The 24,177-nt window shown below is 39.9% G+C and overlaps 3 protein-coding genes across 3 annotated transcripts; all 3 read left to right on the forward strand.

The window, feature by feature from the left end:
• The first annotated feature begins 3,135 nt into the window (after window positions 1-3,135).
• LOC146503375 (extracellular calcium-sensing receptor-like) lies at window positions 3,136-10,878 on the forward strand. The gene is made up of 5 exons (XM_085184082.1): window positions 3,136-3,426; window positions 3,669-4,460; window positions 4,610-4,837; window positions 5,019-5,142; window positions 5,711-10,878. The coding sequence occupies exons 1-5, from the start codon at window positions 3,163-3,165 to the stop codon at window positions 6,625-6,627; spliced, it is 2,325 nt and encodes a 774-aa protein (XP_085040208.1). The 5' UTR covers window positions 3,136-3,162; the 3' UTR covers window positions 6,628-10,878.
• A 294-nt stretch (window positions 10,879-11,172) lies between these two features.
• On the forward strand, window positions 11,173-14,661 carry LOC146503376 (extracellular calcium-sensing receptor-like). Its single transcript, XM_085184078.1, has 5 exons — window positions 11,173-11,470; window positions 11,739-12,533; window positions 12,683-12,910; window positions 13,092-13,215; window positions 13,737-14,661. The coding sequence occupies exons 1-5, from the start codon at window positions 11,207-11,209 to the stop codon at window positions 14,657-14,659; spliced, it is 2,334 nt and encodes a 777-aa protein (XP_085040204.1). The 5' UTR covers window positions 11,173-11,206; the 3' UTR covers window positions 14,660-14,661.
• Window positions 14,662-18,951: 4,290 nt separating this feature from the next.
• Window positions 18,952-23,838, forward strand: LOC146503377 (extracellular calcium-sensing receptor-like). Its single transcript, XM_085131125.1, has 6 exons — window positions 18,952-18,991; window positions 19,306-19,679; window positions 19,820-20,614; window positions 20,705-20,932; window positions 21,083-21,206; window positions 21,753-23,838. Exons 1-6 carry the CDS (start codon window positions 18,952-18,954, stop codon window positions 22,655-22,657), a joined length of 2,466 nt encoding a protein of 821 aa, XP_084987251.1. The 3' UTR covers window positions 22,658-23,838.
• The last annotated feature ends 339 nt before the right edge of the window (window positions 23,839-24,177 follow it).

Here is a 24,177-nt window from a genome sequence, read left to right on the forward strand (position 1 = left end):
GGTACACTGTACATGTGAGTGAAATTCTTGTGTGCAAACTTCACAAGGAACAGTGGTGTGCAAAATACAAGAAACATAAGAAACAAAGAAAATTATAAGAATTGAGAATTATAAGAATAATACTAAGCAAGCCTACCGTATACTTACCGTTAGAGATTGACAAGGTACAATGCACATGCTATGGCAAGGGGTAGCCACGATGACAGGTCAGGGGGAAGACATCATCAGTGCAAAAGGAACTGACTTGAAAGATAGGATGATGGAGTCGGAACAATACTGGAAGAACATATGGGAGAAGGACGCAACTTAAAATACGCTCAGTGGCTAGGGGATCTGAGACAGGGACCAGTAACCATCACAGTGGCAGATATCCTAGACAGGGTCTCCAGTGTGAAGAGTTGGACAACACCAGGGCCTGACATGGTTCACGCTTAGTGGCTGAAGAAGCTGACTGCACTCCATGACCGTCTGGCAGCACAAATGAACAAGCAGCCTGTTGATGAGAGACACCCAGAAAGCCAAAACCGAAGGGTGGACAGTCCGGATCCTCAAGGACCCCCAGAAGGGGCCGGTCCCATCCTACTACCAGCCAATAACCTGCCTCAGCACCACATGGAAGCTTCTTGCACACATCATAGCGGCTAAGATGAACTGGCACATGACCTGAAAGATAGGATCATGAGTGGGGCACAGAAAGGGATTGGCAAGAACACCAGAGGCGCAAAACACCAGCTAGTGGTAGACTGAACAGTCAGCCGAGACTGCAAGACTTGGCTGACCAACAGTGCACTGCCTGGATTGATTACAAGAAGGCCTATGGCTCAGTGCCCCACACCTGGATCTTACCTAGACCTATACAAGATCAACAGGACCCAGCCCATAGCACAAGTCACTATCAAGTGTGGGATCTACCAAGGAGATGCTCTGTCCCCACTGCTGTTCTGCATAGGCCTGAACCCTCTCAGTGAGATCATTAACAAAACTGGCTACGGATACCGACTCCAGAATGGACCAGTTGTCAGCCACCTCCTGTACAAGGATGACATCAAGCTATATGCCAAGAGTGAACGAGACATCGATTCACTGATCCACACCAACAGGATATACAGCAATGACATCGGAATGCACAGCCACTTCGGACCAGAGAAGTGTAGTCGGATGATAACGAAGAGAGGGAAGGTAGTCAGACCTGAGGGGATCAAACTACCAGAATGCAACATTGCAGACATAGAGGGTAGCTACAAGTACCTGGGGATCCCACAGGCAAATGGGAACTATGAAGAGGCCACTAGGAAAGCTGAAACCACCCAGTACCTTTAGAGGGTCAGGTAATAATACTAAGCAAGCCTACAGTATACTTACCGTTAGTTATGAAGAGTCAGCTGAACGGTAAGAACAAGATCTGGGCTAACACCTATGTGCCTGTGATCAGGTACCCTCTTTGGATAATAAGCTGGCCAAAGGAGGAGATAGAAGCCACTGATATCAAGACCAGGACACTTCTGACCATGCATGGAGGGTTTCAACCCAAGTCCAGCACCCTGAGGCTGTACGCTAAGCGGAAGGAAGGAAGCCGGGGACTGGTGAGTGTCAGCACCACAGTCCAGGATGAGGCAACAAACATCCATGGTGTTTGCTCTGTGTTGTAGCATCCTGATGACACGCAGTTTGTGCTCCAGTGGATGATGAGAGTCAAACCTTAAAATATGTATAATACTGATTCACATGCATAGGTTTATGGTACTGATCAGCTTTTAAATGCCCCCCACTACTGATGGAAATCTCACAGTCTAAGAAGGCTAACCCACCACTTTTCATATCCTCCCTGGTGAATTTGATGTGTTGGTCCACCAAGTTAATGTGATCCGTGAATTGTGGTGCGTCCTGAGATTTGATTTTCACCCAGGTGTCATCCACATACCTGAGCCAATGACTTAGTGGTGTTCCAGGGTAGGATAACAAAGCCCTCTTTTCCACTTCTTCCACGTGCAAATTGGGCACAATAGGTGAAACTGGGGAACCCATAGCACACCCATATTTCTGTTTATAAGATTGGGGAAACCTGCAGTCAGCTGAGACTGAAGTCACTTGGATAACTGAAAACATCCAGATGAACAGAAACAACCTTTTGGGATTACAAAATTTAATGAATCAAGCTGAGATTGAGACTAAAAAGGTATCAACTGAGTTAAACCGAACTGAACAGCTTCACTCCTCAAAAGCTGTATAAACCAGAATAAAAACATGTCTGATTTTTTTCTTCCTGTTTGCCTATTGTACAAATAATTGAAAAACCAATTAAAAATATTGAAGTAAAAGGAAAGGAAATCATATGGCTAACTTTATCAGGCTCACAAAAGTCTGATTTTCTTGAATCTACATGGACCTATTGAAATGATAAATATTATATTCATGAATATAATATTTCATTTCAGATTTCATTGCATCTGAATCAATGAAAGTAGAAAACAATGAATTTATGGGCATGGTAATACAGAGAGGACATTTACAATAATTCAGTAGTGTTTTGCAGCGCCACTCCTCTGGCCCCACCTTTTGTTCTACATAGAAGAAGCATGATGGTTCTGTTATTCATTTTTGCTGCTTCAAAATGTATAAATAAAGTCTGCATGTTTCACTTAGACTAGGTTACTTGCAATGCCACCCAGTGGTTTATTTTTTACAGACAGCATGTCATTTACACAGAAGTGGCCAGAACAGGGGTGGGCACTTTTCCAACTGTTATTGGTGGCATCTTTCTCTCAGGCTAAAGAACCTGTGTGCATACGAAGAGGGGATACTGAGAATCCCCAGTTATCTAGGGATGGGGACATTATACTGGGGGGGATGTTCTCTTTTCACAGTAGCTGGAATGACAGAAAGGATACCTACATGCAGAAACCACTGCCACTTCAATGCACGAGGTAAATAACATAAAAATAATTTTTTTTATAAATTTAAAAATATAAATTTAAAATAGATAAATGATCTAAGACATAAAAAAAATTAATCCTTTTATTTCTTGCTTTTATCTTGTTTTTCTATATTCATATAACTGACTGATTTCAGTATTTTATGTGTTAGTAATCTATTGTCTTTATGTCAACTTTTTCATTTTTTCAATGAAGTTTGAATTTCAGGGAATTTCAGGTCGCCCAGGCTATGCTTTTTGCCATTGAGGAAATTAATAACAGTTCAGACCTACTGCCAGGAGTCTCTCTGGGCTATAAAATGTATGATACTTGTGGTTCCATTGCCCAAAGCATAAAAGTTGCACTAGCCTTGATGAATGGTAATCAAATTATTTTCACAGCACCTGAGGCCCCTTGTACCAAACCAGCACAAGTGCAGGCTATAATGGGAGAGACTTCTTCCTCTCCTTGCATGGCAATAGCTACCGTAATTGGGCCATTTTATATACCAATGGTGGGTAGGATAGCTAAAAATATTTTTTTTCTGGAAACAAAAATGTGACTCTTTAAAAGTTCTGCTTTCTTTGTATTTTTCCATTTTAGATAGGCCTCTTTGCAGGGATATAATGTGCTTAACACAGTGAAAACTGAAATTAAATGTGGTTGTGTGCAACATTTTTTTTTCTATTTTTAATGGTCAGTGTGACTATAATCTCTCTTTCTTTTCTTTTCTTTTCTTTTTTTCTTTTTGCTTAGATGAGTCACTTTGCCACATGTGCTTGTCTCAGTGACAAAACCAAGTACCCATCCTTCCTCAGAACAATACCCAGTGACTACTACCAGAGCAGAGCCCTGGTCTATTTAGTAAAGTACTTTGGATGGACTTGGGTTGGAGCCATTAGAACCAATGATGATTATGGAAATAAAGGCATGGCAACATTCACAGAAACTGCACAGCAGCTGGGCATCTGTCTGGAATATTCTGTATCTTTTTTTAGGACCGATCCCTATGAAAAAATTCAAAAGATCATTGACATTATAAAAGCTTCAACCTCCAAGGTGATTGTTGGCTTTCTGTCCCACTTTGATATGGATGTGCTATTACATGAGTTTTCTCTCAACAACCTCACTGGTTATCAGTGGATAGGCAGTGAGTCTTGGATATTTGATTCTCAAACCGCAGAAATGGATATACATCACATACTGGATGGTGCCATAGGTCTTTCCATTCCCAAATCACATGTCAGTGGCCTAAAGGAGTTCATGCTGAATGTGAAACTTCTTAATTCATCTAATGATTTGTTTACTGAGTTCTGGGAGGCATTATTTAACTGTAAGTTCAAGGAGTTGAAGTCGACAGCAGAAAATCCGAGAGAGTGTACCGGACATGAAGATCTTACTGGAGTTAAAAACAGTTTCACTGATATGTCACTCATGCCTATCTTTAACAATGTATATAAAGGAGTGTATGCAGTGGCCCATGCCCTTCACAATATCCTCAATTGTAATAAAACATGTGAGAAAAATGTGCAGCTAGATCCATTAATGGTGAGCCTATCTAAAATTATATTGTTCAAATCGAGTTACAAGAAGAATTGTTTAAATTTGAAGACAACATATGTTGATCATGCCATTAAGCCAGTGGATCTATTAAATGTCCTTCAGTATATTAACTGCCTTATTACATATGTTTTTAGATTTTGCAGCGCATTCTAAAAATTTACTTCAAAACAAAAGGAGGAGATGAGGTTTACTTTGATGAGAATGGAGATCCAGCAGCAAAGTATGAAGTTATAAACTGGCAGCCAAGAAAAAACGGCATTGTGGAGTTTGTGAAAGTTGGCCTTTATGATGCATCACTTCCTCCAGGCAAAGAGCTGACTCTGCAAAATAACTCTTTAATCTGGGCAAGAAACTCAAAGCAGGTGAGTGATCAATAAACAATGAATACAAATAATAAGCTTATTAAGTATAAAGAATTAATTATAACCAGGTATTATTATTTTAAAACATTTGAATTTCATGCATATAAAATTAAGAAACGATTGTAAAGATCATCATACATGCAGTTTATCCGTGGTTATTATTGTACATTTATTCATACAGGTGCCTGTGTCAGTTTGCAGTGAGAAATGTCCCCCAGGAACACGCAAGGTTCTCCAGAAAGGAAGGCCTGTTTGCTGCTATGACTGTATAAGATGTGCAGAGGGAGAGATAAGCAACATTACAGGTGTGGTAATATTTCAATAAAAACTTTAGAACTTTAATGAATTACAAGCAATATTACTGTTCATGTTCCAGCATATTTTTTCATTCTTTCGCAACATTGAGGAAACCCCTCAGAAATTTTAATAATTATGCTCTTTTTTTCTATACATAAAGCAAACGAAGAGTGAAATATGGGGCTGTTTTAGCCTACTGTGAATAATATGAGCACACTCCCTGCTTCAAAGCCTGCCGTATCTATCATAACTTTCGCTGTTGTTCCAGCACCAGTTGCTTTATACCACAGCATGTAATTTCTTGAAGATGCAGTTTGTTCAGAATCAGTGTCAGTTTTACTGAAAAATGGCCAACGATGTTTGAAGTTACTTATTTACCATTTTTCATATTGACTGTGCAACAGCATTGTCAACACATTTTTTCTCATCTTCTCATTGTGTAGCATTAGCAGTAGCCTGACCAATGTAGAGTAATAGTTAGTGTGCTAGTGAGTATAATATGCTGTAAAGTAGATCCAAACACATAAATCTAATAAATCTCCAGAATTCTAACATTGTATTAACATTAATTTGCAGATTCTGTTACCTGTTTGAGATGTCCCCCTGAATTTTGGTCAAATGAAAGAAGAGACACGTGCATAAAGAAGGAAGCAGTGTTTCTGTCATATGAAGAAATTATGGGAGCACTCCTGACTGCTGCATCTTTATTTGGAACATGCATGACTACCGGTGTGGCATTAATATTCTTCAAATACAGGAAAACTCCTATTGTGAGGGCAAACAATTCTGAGCTGAGCTTCCTGCTGCTCTTCTCTTTGACTCTTTGTTTCCTGTGTTCTCTGACATTCATTGGTCAGCCCTCTGAATGGTCCTGCATGCTGCGACATGTAGCTTTTGGGATCACCTTTGTGCTCTGCATCTCTTGTGTTTTGGGGAAAACAATGGTTGTTTTGATGGCTTTCCGGGCAACGCGTCCAGGTAGTAATGTTCAGAAATGGTTTGGACCTACACAGCAGAGACTCTGTGTTACAAGTTTTACTCTTATACAAGTTATCATATGTATCATTTGGTTAACAGTTTCGCCTCCTTTTCCATTTAAGAATTTTAAGGAATTTAAAGACAAGATCACCTTAGAGTGTGCTCTGGGCACATCTGTTGGCTACTGGGCTGTGCTTGGCTATATTGGACTTTTGTCTGTCTTATGTTTCATTTTTGCTTTTCTAGCTCGAAAACTGCCTGATAATTTCAATGAAGCCAAGTTTATCACCTTTAGCATGCTAATATTCTGTGCAGTGTGGATCACATTTATTCCAGCATATGTCAGCTCTCCGGGGAAGTTCAGTGTTGCTGTAGAAATATTTGCTATTCTTGCTTCCAGCTTTGGACTGCTGATTTGCATTTTTTTTCCAAAGTGTTATATCATCTTACTGAAACCAGAAAGGAACACGAAAAAGAACATGATGGGGAAGGGTGCTCCACGATCGCCATTATGATAATAAATAAATAAATTATTATTTTGTTTGTGTGTGTGTGTGCTTCTGTGCTGGGTTTGTTTGTACCAGCAGAGAATGCAAAAATGCAAACATAACACACTGCTCAGACATGCTTGGTCAGAATGACTAAGCAAATATTTTAACAAAGTCAGCCTTTAACATTTATGATTTAATTAAAAAAAGAAGAAGACCATATTATGATTGACAAACAGAGAATTTTGAAGAGAAAAAGTGACAAAAAGTATTCCTTTGTACATGAATTAAAAGGAGATCATGTTGAAATGGAGGCTCATGTGAGATTGAGCTAATGGTAAATCTGACTGAAGATAAATAGCATAAATTGAACGAGACATGAAGTGAGAATATTAATATGTAACTGAACATTCACATGTGATGGAATTATTGACTTTTCTTATTAAAGTAGGAAATAGAAAAGAAAAAAATGTGATGAATTCATATTAATGAAGTAACCTTTGTCCTCATTAAAAGCGGGTGAAAATTACAGAGAGACTGACATTGACTGATTGTATGTCAGAATCTGTGATTGGATGTCTATAGAGAGGGAGAGAGAAACAAGATAAAATAACCTTTATTACTCCCATGTGTGGGAAATATGTTAAGGAGGGGAGTGAGGGGTATGCAAATTGACAAATGAGTATAAAAGGGGGTACCTAGGAACATTTGGAGCTGTGTCTTCCTCTAGTTCTTGCGATGAGCAGACAACATCATCTGAAGATTCGGTCTGTGGACTCACTAATTTGATTTATAATTTTTGACTTTTTTTCTGCTCATTTTTGTTGTGTTAGAGTACACATTCAAGAGGATTTGCATTTCCATTGTTTCCTACTGGACTTGGCTCCTTTCCTAATGGATTATACTTACACTGAAGAGAATATTAATATTAATATTCAATTAATATTATTTGAATCGGCTTTTGCATTGCTCCTGCTAAATTGCTTTAATAAAAATATCCCACATTTAAAAAGTAAATTGCGGACATTTCCTTTTTAACCCACTGTGAAACAGTAATATTAAAAATCTGAGTATTAATCTACATTAGTATGAATACTACAGGTTACTCCAGCCTTTTAAAAGTAACAGACCCCTGGGGCAAACTGTTCAGACCACTAAACAAACTCAGCCATATTCCAAGAGCATTGATCTAGATGGAGACAATGGAGTTGGTGCAGAAGGTTATGTAGTCAGTGATACACTCATTAAGTCCACTGATGTCCTCGCCGTTGGGTTCACAGAGTGTCTCCAAGTCTGTCATCTCAAAAACCGCCCTGTAGTTCTGCTAAAGCCTCTCCCGACCACCTCCTAATACTCCTAGTAGTCACAGGCTCCTTCTTCACAATAAGCACATAGCGGTGGATATGGTGATCATCTGACCTACCCAATGGGGGGAAGAACTGCGTCCTTGACGTTAGCATACAGTAGGTCCAAATTCCTCTCCCTCTTGGAGGGACAAACCACATAGTGTGTAAGTTGGCAGTGTAGCGCCCTAGGGGACATGGTTGAACTCACCAAAGATAGCAATGAAGGCACTCGGGTGCTGAGGCTACGTCCACACCAGCCCGGATAGATTTGAAAATGGCGTTTTCATCTGAAAACGCTCCGTGTACACACTATCGTTTTCAGTGGTTTTCACAGAGTTGTGTGTCCACATTGAAACAGCCGAAAACACTTACCTCCAGTAATGCGCATGCGTGAAACGCATTTAGTCTGCCGCTTATTTACTTTCCGGCTCTTTAAAATGTTGCGGCAGAATGCTGAGGAAAAGCACTGAGTTTTTTTAAATGGACTAACAATGAGGTGGAGTTGTTGCTGTGAGTAACACATAAGTACAAAGTTACAAAAGCGAGTGAGAATTAAAGAATATGAAGAAAAGCTATCAGCATGTACAGACTGATATTAATCTTTAATAGGGCTGTCAAAGTTCATAGCAAACAAAACAACTGCTGTATAATGCCCTCCGATAACTTAGTTTAATTGGTCACATGACTGCATCATATGACTAACATGCGTCATCATTTTAGAAAGTCTGCGTTTTTGCTGTCCACCCTGCGACGCGAAAGCACTGTTTCCAATTGTATGCGTTATCCAGAGCGTTTTCAACACGCTACGTTTTCCATGAGCGAAAATGCCATCTCAGTGTGGACGAGAGGCCAAAACGGAGAGAAAATGAGTGTGGACATAGCCTGAGTCTGTAACCAGGCTATAGCAGAGTGGATAATCTCACATACAGCTGTGGGGTTAGCAGAGGGAGAAATATAAAGAGCCACCAAGATTACTGGGTAAATTCCCTGGACAATTAATATGGCCTGAGTCCAACAGTGCACAGTTCAGTTTCCGGGCAACAAATCCACTCTTTGATTTTTATTTGAGCAGGGTTACACCAACGATTGTTAACAACAATGGCAAGCCCCTCTCCGTTCTGCTTACTGCTCGCAGTGCTGTCCAGTTGCCCTGAACAGTGTGGAAGCCTTTCATAGATGCACTGTCATTGGGTGAATCCATGATTCAGTGAAGCCTATCAAGCTACACTCCTGATATCCCCTCTGACTCCATGCTACCACTGTTAGCATGTTCGTCTTATTTGCTAGCAACCGAACATTCCCTATTATAATAACTCCCAACTCTTGAGCGTGTGTCATCTTGCCCCATAGTTAGACAGAGCTAGGTATCATCTGCATAGCAATGCCTTAAAATGATACTGTCCAATGGAAGCATGCATAATATAAACAGAATTTGTCATAGCATGAAATCCTGTGGAACTCCATAATTTACTCAGAGTGTAAAGAAGTCTCCCCATTTATAAAAACAAAATGGAGTCTATTAGATAGACATGATTCAAACCACTGCCATGCAGTACATTTAATTCCTACGGCATACTCTAATCTTTGTAATAAATACTGTGATCAACAGCATCGAGCGCTAAACTGAGATCTAGCAAGACAGCGGCGCTGCAACAGTTTCTGGGAGGTCCGGCTGCGCTGCCTCAGCCTCCCCCACTGTTGGTGACGCTTGACCGGATGGGTGATGTGGAGGATCCGCTGACATTCTTTGAGACATTCCAGGCCACGGTGCTTGCCTGCCGGTGGCCTGAGGAGGAGTGGGCTCCCAGGCTGCTGCCGCTGCTGCCAGGGGAGGCACAGATGGCGGCCCTCAGCCTGCCCCCTGCGTCCCCAAGCGTCTTAGTCAATGTCTGCAGGGCGGTCCTAGATCGGCTCGGGCTCACCCCGAAGGACTACCAGAGGCGTTTCGAGCAAGCTGGATGTCAGCGGGGGAGCGGCCATTCACTTGGGCTCGTCAGATGGAGGAGGCGGCGGCGAGATGGCTGCGACCAGGGCCGACGGAGGAGGAGAGGTGTCTGCTGAACCTGGTGGTGTCTTTAGTTAAGACAGCCGGGTCATGTGATGGCTTTTAAGGTAATGGTTTAATAACTGCCCCCCAAATTGCCTGTGGTATATAACCCATTAATGGAGATAGACTGATTATATTTAAGACTGGAACATTAACAAGTGGTAGGACTTCTTTGAGCAGTCTTGTAGGAATAAGGTCTCAACATTTTTGATGGTTTGGAGAAGGTGATTTCTAAAGATAACCCAGAGAGATCAATTGCAGAGAAAGAGTATAAATAAATATCAACTGAACTGAATAGAACTGAATAGCTTCACTCCTCAAAAACTGTAGATGGCTGTTTTTCCTCACTGTACACAAACTGAAACGAGAATATAAACATGTCTGATTTTTTTTCTTCCTCTTTGCTCGTTGTGCAAATATTGGAAAAACCGATTGAAAATACCACAGTGAAAGGAAAGGAGATCATATGGTTTCATTTATCAAATTAAAAAAATTTCCAAATATAATCTTAAAAGATAATAAAGGTTTTCTTGAATCTTCATGGACCTATTGAAACTATAAATGTTATATTGCATCTGATTCAATCAATAATGATATTGTAGAGTAGTGTAGTGTGTTGCAGCGCCACCCCTCTGGCCCCTCCCTTTCCTTCCACATAGAAGAAACATGATGGTTCTGTTATTCATTTTTGCTGCTTCAAAATGTATAAATAAAGTCTGCATGTTTCACTTAGACTAGGTTACTTGCAATGCCATCCTGTGGTTCCGTTTTTACAGACAGCATGTCATTTACACAGAAGTGGCCAGAATTGGGGTGGGCACTTTTCCAACTGTTACTGGTGGCTTCTTATTCTCAGGCTAAAGAACCTGTGTGCATACAAAGAGGGGACCCTGACAACCCTCAGTTATCTAGGGATGGGGACATTATATTGGGGGGGATGTTCTCTTTTCACAGTAGCTGGAATGACAGAAAGGATACCTACATGCAGAAACCACTGCCACTTCAATGCACAAGGTAAATAACATTATAAAAATAAATTAAAAATAGATAAATGATCTAAGACATAAAAAAAAATGTTTCTCTTGCTTTCTCTTGTTTTTCTTCATTAATATAACTGACTGATTTCAGTATCTTATGTGTTAGTAATCTATTGTCAACTTGTTCACTGTTTGAATGAAGTTTGAATTCCAGAGAATTCCGGGTCGCCCAGGCTATGCTTTTTGCCATCGAGGAGATTAATAACAGTACAGACCTACTGCCAGGAGTCTCTCTGGGCTATAAAATGTATGATACTTGTGGTTCCATTGCCCAAAGCATAAAAGTTGCACTAGCCTTGATGAATGGTAATCAAATTATTTTCACAGCACCTGAGGCCCCTTGTACCAAACCAGCACAAGTGCAGGCTATAATTGGAGAGGCTTCTTCCTCTCCTTGCATGGCAATAGCTACCGTGATTGGGCCATTTTATATACCAATGGTGGGTAGCTAAAAAATTTTTTTTCCGGAAACACAAATGTGACTCTTTAAAAGTTCTACTTTCTTTGTATTTTTCCATTTTAGATAGGCCTCTTTGCAGGGATATAATGTGCTTAACACAGTGAAAACTGAAATTAAATGTGGATGTGTGCAAAAAATTTTTTTTTATTTTTAATGGTCAATGTGACTATAATCATTATTATTCCTTGTAACATCTTAAATTTGATCTTGTTCTTTGTCTTTTTCGTGGCCTTTTTTCCCCCTCTTAGATCAGCCATTTGGCCACATGTGCTTGTCTCAGTGACAAAACCAAGTACCCATCCTTCCTCAGAACAATACCAAGTGACTACTACCAGAGCAGAGCCCTGGTCTATTTAGTAAAGTACTTTGGATGGACTTGGGTTGGAGCCATTCGAACCAATGATGATTATGGAAATAAAGGCATGGAAACATTCACAGAAACTGCACAGCAGCTGGGCATCTGTCTGGAATATTCTGTATCTTTTTTTAGGACAGATCCCTATGAAAAAATTCAAAAGATCATTGACATTATAAAAGCTTCAACCTCCAAGGTGATTGTTGGCTTTCTGTCCCACTTTGATATGGATGTGCTATTACATGAGTTTTCTCTCAACAACCTCACTGGTTATCAGTGGGTAGGCAGTGAGTCTTGGATATTTGATTCACAAACCGCAAAAATGGATATACATCACATACTGGATGGTGCCATAGGTCTTTACATTCCCAAAGCACACATCACTGGCCTGAAGGAGTTCATGCTGAATGTGAAACTTCTTAATTCATCTAATAATGATTTGTTTACTGAGTTCTGGGAGGCATTATTTAACTGTAAGTTCAAGGAGCTGAAGTCAACAGCAGAAAATCCAAGAGAGTGTACCGGACATGAAGATCTTACTGGAGTTCAAAATAGCTTCACTGACATGTCACTCATGCCTATGTTTAACAATGTATATAAAGGAGTGTATGCAGTGGCCCATGCACTTCACAATATCCTCAATTGTGATAAAACATGTGAGAAAAATGTGCAGCTAGATCCATTAATGGTGAGCCTATCTAAAATTATATTGTTCAAATCGAGTTACAAGAAGAATTGCTTAAATTTGAAGACAACATATGTTGATCATGTCATTAAGCCAGTGGATCTATTAAATGTACTTCAGTATAATAACTGCCTTATTACATATGTTTTTAGATTTTGCAGCGCATTCTAAAAATTTACTTCAAAACAAAAGAAGGAGATGAGGTTTACTTTGATGAGAATGGAGATCCAGCAGCAAAGTATGAAGTTATAAACTGGCAGCCGAGAAAAAACGGCATTGTGGAGTTTGTCACAGTTGGTCTTTATGATGCATCACTTCCTCCAGGCAAAGAGCTGACTCTGCAAAATAACTCTTTAATCTGGGCAAGAAACTCAAAGCAGGTGAGTGATCAATAAACAATGAATACAAATAATAAGCTTATTAAGTATAAAGAATTAATTATAACCAGGTATTATCATTTTGAAACATTTGAACTTCATGCATTTAAAATTAAGAAACGATTGTAAAGATCATCATACATGCAGTTTATCTGTGGTTATTATTGTACATTTATTCATACAGGTGCCTGTGTCAGTTTGCAGTGAGAAATGTCCCCCAGGAACACGCAAGGTTCTCCAGAAAGGAAGGCCTGTTTGCTGCTATGACTGTATAAGATGTGCAGAGGGAGAGATAAGCAACATTACAGGTGTGGTAATATTTCAATAAAAACTTTAGAACTTTAATGAATTACAAGCAATATTACTGTTCATGTTCCAGCATATTTTTTCATTTTTTTTTTCTATACATAAAGCAAACGAAGAGTGAAATATGGGGCTGTTTTAGCCTACTGTGAATAATATGAGCACACTCCCTGCTTCAAAGCCTGCCGTATCTATCATAACTTTCGCTGTTGTTCCAGCACCAGTTGCTTTATACCACAGCATGTAATTTCTTGATGATGCAGTTTGTTCAGAATCAGTGTCAGTTTTACTGAAAAATGGCCAACGATGTTTGAAGTTACTTATTTACCATTTCTCATATTGACTGTGCAACAGCATTGTCAACACATTTTTTCTCATCTTCTCATTGTGTAGCATTAGCAGTAGCCTGTCCAATGTAGAGTAATAGTTAGTGTGCTAGTTAGTATAATATGCTGTAAAGTAGATTCAAACGCATAAATCTAATAAATCTCCAGAATTCTAACATTGTATTAACATTAATTTGCAGATTCTGTTACCTGTTTGAGATGTCCCCCTGAATTTTGGTCAAATGAAAGAAGAGACACGTGCATAAAGAAGGAAGCAGTGTTTCTGTCATATGAAGAAATTATGGGAGCACTCCTGACTGCTGCATCTTTATTTGGAACATGCATGACTACCGGTGTGGCATTAATATTCTTCAAATACAGGAAAACTCCTATTGTGAGGGCAAACAATTCTGAGCTGAGCTTCCTGCTGCTCTTCTCTTTGACTCTTTGTTTCCTGTGTTCTCTGACATTCATTGGTCAGCCCTCTGAATGGTCCTGCATGCTGCGACATGTAGCTTTTGGGATCACCTTTGTGCTCTGCATCTCTTGTGTTCTGGGGAAAACAATGGTTGTTTTGATGGCTTTCCGGGCGACGCGTCCAGGTAGTAATGTTCAGAAATGGTTTGGACCTACACAGCAGAGACTCTGTGTTACAAGTTTTACTCTTATACAACTTGTCATGTGTATCATTTGGTTAACAGTTTCGCCTCCTTTTCCATTTAAGAATTTTAAGGAATTTAAAGACAAGATCACCTTAGAGTGTGCTCTGGGCACATCTGTGGGCTACTGGGCTGTGCTTGGCTACATAGGACTTTTGTCTGTCTTATGTTTTATTTTTGCTTTTCTAGCTCGAAAACTGCCTGATAATTTCAATGAAGCCAAGTTTATCACCTTTAGCATGCTAATATTCTGTGCAGTGTGGATCACATTTATTCCAGCATATGTCAGCTCTCCGGGGAAGTTCAGTGTTGCTGTAGAAATATTTGCTATTCTTGCCTCCAGCTTTGGACTGCTGATTTGCATTTTTTTCCCAAAGTGTTATATCATCTTACTGAAACCAGAAAGGAACACGAAAAAGAACATGATGGGGAAGGGTGCTCCACGTCCACCATCTTTAAAATAAATAAGTTATTTAATTAAAATATTAAGTGTGTGTTTGTGTGTGTGTGTGCTTCTGTGCTGGGGTTTTTTGTACCAGCAAAGAATGCAAACATAGCACATTGCTCAGATCTTGTCTGAGGTGTTTAGTGTGTGGTCAGAATGACTAAGCAAACATTCAGACAATACCTGACTTTAACATTTATGATTCAGTAAAATAAATTTTATTGAGTATATTATGATTGACACACACTTAATTCATAGTGCACAGTTCTCACTACTGTTGGGTTCATCTTATGAGAGAAGACAGCTCAGCAATCTGTACAAATAAAGAGCACCCAGGTAGTAAACACTCTTCTTATGAGATATAAAAACAAAATGTTAATTTGATTGGCCAAAATATTTCGGGGGAGGTTGTGGTCATGTACTTGTTTCCCATTCTTTGCCTTGGGTCCATTCCATGGATCACCATACCCTCTGGTATGGATATCTCCTTCTGCAATGAGAAGAACAGATAAACAACCACCCACTGTCTAAACAGAGAACTTATTCCTTGTGGTATTTTTTAAGCAGTTTGGTTTTGGATGGGCGTGACATTATCTTTTCAACGCTCTATTCTACAACACCGATTTGTGTAATAAAAGATAAGATATAAATGTGTTATTTTAGATAAAATATAAGTGCGTGATAAAAGTTGTGAGGTAATTGTAATATGTAAGACAATGGGGCACACAAATATTAAAAATATGTTTAAAAAAATTAAAACAAATCTCTACTTTCACACCTTTTAACATGTAAATCCATAATCCATCTTAAAGCCTCATGTCCTTTCTTGGTATCAGTGTGATATTGGACCAGAGTGGTCTTCCTCTCTTAAACCTGTTTCAGAAGTCCCCAGAAGGTGAGAAAAATCTGTCACTCTTCTAATAAAAGTTAGTGGACCTTACAGGCCATCATCCTTTCCCATCAGGAGAGTGCAAAATGAGGTCCTCTGGACAAGCCTGATGACCTGACTGTTGGAGGGAAAAAGAACAAAAAACGTATAACCCATGGAAAGAAGTTTCTCAGTACCTTCCTTCTGGCTTCCTTGACTGTCGTCTTCACTTTTCAGGTCCTCTGCCATACTCTAACAATGGCATCTGAAGCTATGTTTTTAAGAATGAGAGTGCGGCACACAATACCAAACACGCCAAGAGCGGAGAGGGGAAGTCTAAGGACTTCCTGTTCTATACCACCCTCAGTGACTTGAAAACAAATTTTTCAAATGGACCTGCAATGTTATCATCAGATTAAGTTAGCCAATTGGGTATTATAGTGTGGTCCACATTTTATCAGGGATTCCCCAACAGGATGAATGTAAACACGTTTACAATTTAATTAGGTAACACATGCTCATTAGACAAACATCTTAGAACTTCAATATCACCAATTTGTATCACAATCTTTATGAAATCAATATTAAAATTGAGGAATCATCTTAACCACAAAAGTATTAGAGTTAGGTTCGACCAGTCCCCTATTACAGTCACTGGAAGCAGTAGTCTTACCATTGTACAGGTTCCTGACCACATCCGAGGCAGGAAATCCAAGTCTTTTCCTCCACAGAACCACAATAGGTCAGACTTGGAAATAGGTATCTGGTATTGGACCAATTCACAATGTTTATTATTTTATTAAACCATGAAAGCTTTGCTGCACTCCACCTACCTCTGTTGCATTATAGTAAACATGTGTAATTACCCTCCTTTGGCATTTAGTCAGGTGGTGTGGTCATGTTGGACGCTCTGAAAACAAAGAACTCAGAATATAACATTTAGCAGGGGTGTGACTCATGTGCAAAGCAATCGTGCAGTGTAAACCTTTTAATTCTTTACACATCATGATTTCTCTCAGTAATGATACAATAGCATTTGCTGGTGATGTTCAGTAACAACAGCATTAATGAGACAGTCAGGTCAAGGAAATATGACAAGATCAGACCTAATTATTAGGCTGATGATTAACAGCCTAATAATTATTACAAATGAAAGTCATTTGTAATAACATATAAAATCATTAGTTCATCTTCCTCGCAATGGTCTTCGCTGATAATCCATTGTGGGCTGGTTTGGAGGCGGCCCCCAAAGACCTGGTGGATTCAGCTGTTGTTGTGATGCCAGTGCTGCTGCTACTGCATGTTTTTATCTTAGTCTTCAAATCCATAGGTGTTCTGACCATCTGCTTGGCCTTTTCCTTTGTTTTGTTAATTTCCTTTTCATTCTGTCAGGGCTCTGTGTGCGGGTAGGCAGAGGTGAGGATCCAAAAGCAGGCCTCGCAGAGACCAAATTGCAACTGAAAACCAAAGCTTTATTGCTGGCGATAAACAAAACATGAACTGAATACTGACTGCAGAAAACAGAAATCAAACCAGGGAAAAACACAAACTAGAACACACAGGCAAAATCTGATGGTACGACACGACACTGAGCAAAGGCAAACACAGAAAATACACAGGCCTCGACGGACCTGGAAATCCCTCACCTAGGGTCTCCTGGGTGAGGGATTAGATCAGACACAGAGTGATTCAGAAGGCCCCTATGAGAAGAACACTTAGGGAACAGTTCACCCTGCCCATGATAGGGTTACTGGGGCAAGGGCAAGCCAGGCCTTAGTCCATGGGGCTTTGCCAGGCACAGCCTGAAAAAAGGACATGGGCCCATCTTCCTGTAGGTCCACCACCCGCAGGAGGCACCGTAGGGGTCATGGGTGCATTGTGAGCTGGGCGGTGGTCAGGAGCAGAGGCCCTGGCGGACTGATCCCTGGATACCAAGACTGTCAATTGGGAAATTGAATTTTACCTGTCTGATGGGGACAGAGCCTGAGTTAGTGTGTGAGGTTGAGAGGTACCAGCTGGATATAGTCGGGCTCACCTAAATGCACGGCTTGGGCTTTAGAACCAGTGTCCTGGAGAGAGGTGGTGGACTGGAGTGGGTATCCTAGTATCTCCTTGGCTTCCTGTCCGTACATTGGGCTTTCTTCAAGTGGACGAGAGGGTTCGTTCCCTTCGGGTCAGGGAACTGGTCCTGACCATCGTCTGCACTTATGCACCAAGTGGCGGTTGAGAGTACCCAGCATCTTGGAGTCCCTAGGTGGGGTGGTAGAGGGTGCTCCACCTGGGGACTCTGTGTTCCTACTGGGAGACTTCAATGAAAATATTCAGGCGATGGAAAGAATATTTTGAGGACCTCCTTAATCCCACTGTCATGGCTTCCATGGATGAAGTGTGAGATGGTCGAGAATTTACTCCAGCGTCCGGTTATATGTTAGATAGCAAGGAGCAGATGGCTGAGTTCCACTCCACCGAGAGAGCTTGTGACGTAATCCCCCCCCCCCCCCCCCCCCCCAACAGCCCTTTTGAATGTCTCCCTAATTATGAGGTCTCAAGGTTGGCAAGTATGCTCCCACTCCCCAAATGCTCTCAGCCAACCACAAGCATGCTCTCCTACTCTGTCATAGTTAGCTGATATGACTGATAGGCTTAACAACCTCTAGACTGTGGAGCAACTATGCCATAAGTGAGTGGCAATGTGACCACAATAACACTGATAACACAACAATCAACTAACTTGTAATCGAGTGCGTTACAATATGTAAGGAAACATGTTAGCAGTGGCTACAGGTTGTATTTATTTTAAAGAACAGAACAGACTCAATATATGAAGAATCATACAGAAGGGTGAGAGAAGGCCACCAACATCCTAACCGTCCTTCACACCTCAAGCTTCATGTTTTGAACAAGGCTCAAACACACAAATATGCATAAACACGCATATTTATCCCTGATAAAGTTATTTACTGTTAGCAGATTAGACATGCAACCCTTCTGCCTCCAGACAGCAGACAAGTACAAGCTAAACTACAACACTAGCAGGATATTCCTTTGTTTAGAAAAACATTGCATATAAGATAACAAAGCAGGCTTTTGTTTTGAGCCTACCCTAGATCAGAAAGCAGGTTGTTGTTTTGAGCCAGCCCTAAATCAGATTCTCTTGAGTCTAATTAAAGTTAAAGAAAATGTAGTTTAAACTGTATCTCAGTCAATTAAAAAATTGATAACAAATACATATTTGGGATTTAAGCACATATAGAATATATAGAATATATTTTGAATAAGACTATAGTATATCACAGAGTTACTCCTCTCGCCCCACCTTTTTGTTCCACAGGGATTAATTTTTGCTACTTTAAAATGTATAAATACAAGTCTTACTGTATACAGTGCCATATAATGCCACCCAGTGGTTTAGGTTTTCCAGACAGCATGCCATCTACGCAGAAATGGCCAGAACAGGGGTGGGCATTTTTACAACTGTTATTGGTAGCGTGTTTCTCTCAGAGTGAGGAGATATGCAAGAGGAGAGGGGACCCTGAGAACCCCCAACTGTCTAAGAATGGGGATATTATACTAGGAGGGATGTTCTCTTTTCACAGCAGCTGGAAAGACAGAAAGGATAACTACATGCAGAAACCACTGCCACTGCAATGTACCAGGTATAACATTGCAAAAATTTATTCAATTTTGAAATATCTAAAAGTGGTCTCCAAAAAAAAAAGGTGTCAGGTCTTTTGTCCCATTCTGGTTTAGATATTCATGTATTTCAGTTGTGTTACTGACGATTTATTTTAACTGAGTGACATTTAACAATGTTCTGTGTCTTCTTCAACATGAAACTAAATATTATATCAATTATTTACTGTTTGGATCAAGTTTGAATTTCAGAGAGTTCCAGTTTGCCCAGGCTATGCGTTTTGCCATTGAGGAGATTAACAACAGTTCAGATATACTGCCAGGAGTCTCTCTGGGCTACAAAATGTATGATACTTGTGGCTCCATTGCCAGAGGTATAAAAGTTGCATTTGCCTTAGTAAATGGTAATGAAATTTTTTCTGCAGTGTCTGGAGCACCCTGTACCAGACCTGCATCAGTGCAGACCATTTTGGGAGAGACGTCTTCCTCTCCTTGCATGGCAATATCAACTGTAATTGGGCCATTTTATATACCAATGGTGGGTAGGATTGGTAGAAATGTAAGAATTTCTGAAAAAAACAAAAAACAAAAACGATTTGCCTTTATTGTTCCACTTTATCAATATATATCATTCTTTGTGTTTTCCCATGTGAATGAGTTCATTTTCCTCTTTTTTAGATCAGTCACTTTGCCACATGTGCTTGTCTCAGTGACAAAACCAAGTACCCATCCTTCCTCAGAACAATACCAAGTGACTACTATCAGAGCAGAGCCCTGGCCCATTTGGTCAAGTACTTTGGATGGACTTGGGTTGGAGCTATTCGAACCAATGATGATTATGGAAACAATGGCATGGCCACATTCACAGAAACTGCACAGCAGATGGGCATCTGTCTGGAGTATTCTGTATCTTTTTTTAGGACAGATCCCTATGAAAAAATTCAAAAGATCATTGAAATTATAAAGGCTTCAACCTCCAAGGTGATCATTGCCTTTCTTTCACACATGGATATGGATGTGCTAATAAATAAACTGTCTGTCCATGGCCTAACTGGGTACCAGTGGGTAGGCAGTGAGTCTTGGATATCTGATTCCCAAATAGCTGCGATGGATATACATCACATACTGGATGGTGCCATAGGTCTTTCAATTCCAAAAGCACATGTCAGTGGCTTGAAAGAGTTTATACTGAATGTGAAATCGCTGAATTCATCTAATAATGAACTCTTTATTGAGTTCTGGGAGACACTATTTAGTTGTAAGTTCAAGGTGTGGAACTCAACAGCAGAAAATCAGAGAGAGTGTACCGGACATGAAGATATGACTGGAGTTCAAAACAGTTTCACTGATATGTCACTTATGTCTATCTTTAACAATGTCTACAAAGGAGTGTATGCAGTGGCCCATGCACTTCACAACATCCTCAGCTGTAATGAAACATGTAACAAAAATGTGCAGCTAGATCCATTTATGGTGAGGTTACATTTGAACAAAAAGTAGCAGTTGTGCTGTCTGTGATACAAAATGAGATTCAATAAATTAACAGACTGCCTGTCTTCTTAGATTTTGCAGCGCATTCTAAAAGTTTATTTCAAAACAAAAGAAGGAGATGAGGTTTACTTTGATGAGAATGGAGATCCAGCAGCAAAGTATGAAATTATAAACTGGCAGCCGAGAAAAAACAGTATTGTGGAGTTTGTGACAGTTGGTCTTTACGATGCATCACTTTCTCCAGACAAAGAGCTGACTCTGCAAAATATCTCATTAATTTGGGAAAGTAACACAAAGCAGGTATGGTATTAGAAAATAATTAAAACCATAATTAAAAGCTACAATTTAGATTTTGAATGTTTGAATTTGGTTTGAATTTGAGGCAATGAAAAATAAAGCTCAAATGATACAGGCACTTTTGTTGTAGTCATTGTGCATTTATCCATACAGGTGCCTGTGTCAGTTTGCAGTGAGAAATGTCCCCCAGGAACACATAAGGTTCTCCAGAAAGGAAGGCCTGTTTGCTGCTATGACTGTATAAGATGTGCAGAGGGAGAGATCAGCAACATTACAGGTTTTGTGCTCTAACTTTAGAAGTTAGTGAGGCAGGCTTTGCATTTTTGTTTAATTCACATATCCCCCAACCCCAGTAAAATACACCTTATACCAGGCTGTCATCAAGACAAGAAAAATGAAAAAGAAACAGACAAAAAGACCTATGCCAGATGTCTTTTCACAGTTCAAGAGTCAACTCCAGGTGACACCAATCAACGTTAATAGAAATAAAAAAAAAATAAAACAAAACAGTCAACTCAGCAGATAACATGGGTTTGTAGGTTGATCTCTTTTCATTTTTGTATGCTCTATATTTGGCTAGGTGCAGAGTAGAAACTGGAGCAATGTAAGAAATGCATCATCTACTATGTTGATGAGAAAGTGAAGAAATGTCAGGAAGCATGTTGCTTCTTCTCTTTATAATTGTGTGACATCAGTAGCTTACTAGAGTAATTGTAGAAATGATATAGGATAAAGTAGATGTAAACACTGAAAATTATGCACTTGGGGAAAAGTGAAAAATCTACTCATGAAGTGTAACTTCTGGTTCATTATCAATTTGCAGATTCTGTCAGCTGTGTGAGATGCCTCCCTGCGTTTTGGCCAAATGAGAAAAAAGATGCCTGTATTAAGAAAGAGGCAGTGTTTCTATCATATGAAGAAATTATGGGAGCACTCCTGACTGCTGCATCTTTATTTGGAACATGCATGACTACTGGTGTGGCGTTAATATTCTTCAAATACAGGAAAACTCCTATTGTGAGAGCAAACAATTCTGAGCTGAGCTTCCTGCTGCTCTTCTCTTTGACATTGTGTTTCCTGTGTTCTTTGACATTCATTGGTCAGCCCTCTGAATGGTCTTGCATGCTGCGACATGTAGCTTTTGGCATCACCTTTGTCCTTTGTATCTCTTGTGTTCTGGGGAAAACAATGGTTGTTTTGATGGCTTTCCGGACTTCACGTCCAGGGAGCAATGTAATGAAATGGTTTGGACCTGCACAGCAGAGACTCTGTGTTACAGGTTTCACTCTTATACAAGTATTTATATGTGTCATCTGGCTAACAATTTCTCCGCCTTTTCCATTTAAGAATTTTAAGGAATTTAAAGATAAGATCACCTTAGAGTGTGCTTTGGGCTCTGTTGTAGGTTATTGGGCTGTGCTTGGCTACATAGGACTTTTGTCTCTCTTATGTTTTATTTTTGCTTTTCTAGCTCGGAAACTGCCTGATAATTTTAATGAAGCCAAGTTTATCACCTTTAGCATGCTGATATTTTGTGCAGTGTGGATTACATTTATCCCAGCGTATGTCAGCTCTCCAGGGAAGTTCAGTGTTGCTGTAGAAATATTTGCTATTCTTGCCTCCAGTTTTGGATTGCTGATTTGCATTTTTTTCCCCAAATGTTATATCATCTTACTGAAACCAGAAAGGAACACAAAAAGGAACATGATGGGAAAGGGAGCTCCATAATCATCTTTCTGAAAAAAAAAAATAAAACAATATGTAAGTAATGGTTTGGATTCACTTCATCCTTCGGTTACAAAGATTGTATTTTTAAAATGCATATGAATATACCAGTGACATTAATATGGTCATATTGCGAAAAGTATTCACACTCACTCATCGAAATTATTGAATTTAGGTGTTTCAATCACAGGTGGATATAATAGGGGTGCAACAATACTCGTATCGATATTGAACCGTTCGATACAGTGCTTTCGGTTCGGTACGCATATGTATCGAACAATACAAAATTTTTAATTTATTTTATCAACTTTCCTTCTGACGATGCTGTCTGTGTTGAGCGCTCAGTGGATCTGTGCTCCACAGTGCAGCCTCGGCGGAGTAGTCGAACGCAGATTCACTGAGCGCAGGGCAAGCTAGCGAGACAGAAGTTAAGCTCTCCTTGCAACATGGCAAATTGAACCTCCCCCACCCTAATTCAGATGTGGCGTTTGGAACTATTTTGGTTTTCATGTGAGGTATGACCCTGATGGTAAGCGCGTCATGGCCAAAAGTAAAACAGTATGTCGGATGTGCCATGCAATGCTCAATTACATTGGTGGGAAATAGTGTGTTAGCGCAGTTAGCTCGTTAACGTGTTGGCCGTCCAGCCCCACGCACGGGGCGATCCGCGGTAGCTCGTTAACGGAGATTTGCCGTGTTGTGGCGTTAACGTCATTTCAGATTAACGCTGACAGCACTAGTGGGAACACAACGAATATGACTGCACATTTACTCCGACAGCATCCTAGTGCAAAGAGAAGTGGAAGCAGACAAAAACAACAAGCACGCATGCTACAAACTTTACCCGAGTCATTTAGATAGCCGTTAGCACATGATTCTCCTTATGGGGACCTGATATGTTTAATATGCTGCTGAGAATATAGCCCAGAAGAAGTGTATAGTATAGCTTTTATTTTGGAAAGAGCCATTTCTCTGTAATAAACTCTCTTTTCCAAAGATGAGTGATTCCTCAATCAGATATATTTATTTTTTTATTACTTTGTTGTTTCAGCAACATTAAATTTAAAAACTGTACTTTTGAGTTATTTATAATTTTAATAAATGACAAATTAAAAAGGCATGAACATTTTTTTTGTATCGAAAAAATACCGAACCGTGACACCAAAGTGTCAAACCGAACCGAACCGTGAATTTTGTGTATCGTTGCACCCCTAGTATATAACCATGCATGTAGGCATGCAGACTGCTTCTACCATCTACTATCATTTACTATCAAAAAGTTGATTCTGTTCATTGGACATAGTGTTTTCAGTAGGAGAAATGTTTTGTCACTCATCCAAATAACTTCTTCACTCTCAGCTGACTTCAGGTTTTCCCAACCTTATATAAGGTTTATAAGGATGGTTTAAAATGCTATGTCCAGATGAACAGAATCAACCTGTTGGCATTTACTTACCTGAATTACTGAGCATGGATCAAGACACCTTTGGGATGAATTAGAGTGAAGGGCAGCCCTTCTCATC

This window comes from Neolamprologus multifasciatus, chromosome 14 (assembly GCF_963576455.1).
Source record: "Neolamprologus multifasciatus chromosome 14, fNeoMul1.2, whole genome shotgun sequence".
In the NCBI taxonomy this organism is placed as follows: Eukaryota; Metazoa; Chordata; class Actinopteri; order Cichliformes; family Cichlidae; genus Neolamprologus; species Neolamprologus multifasciatus.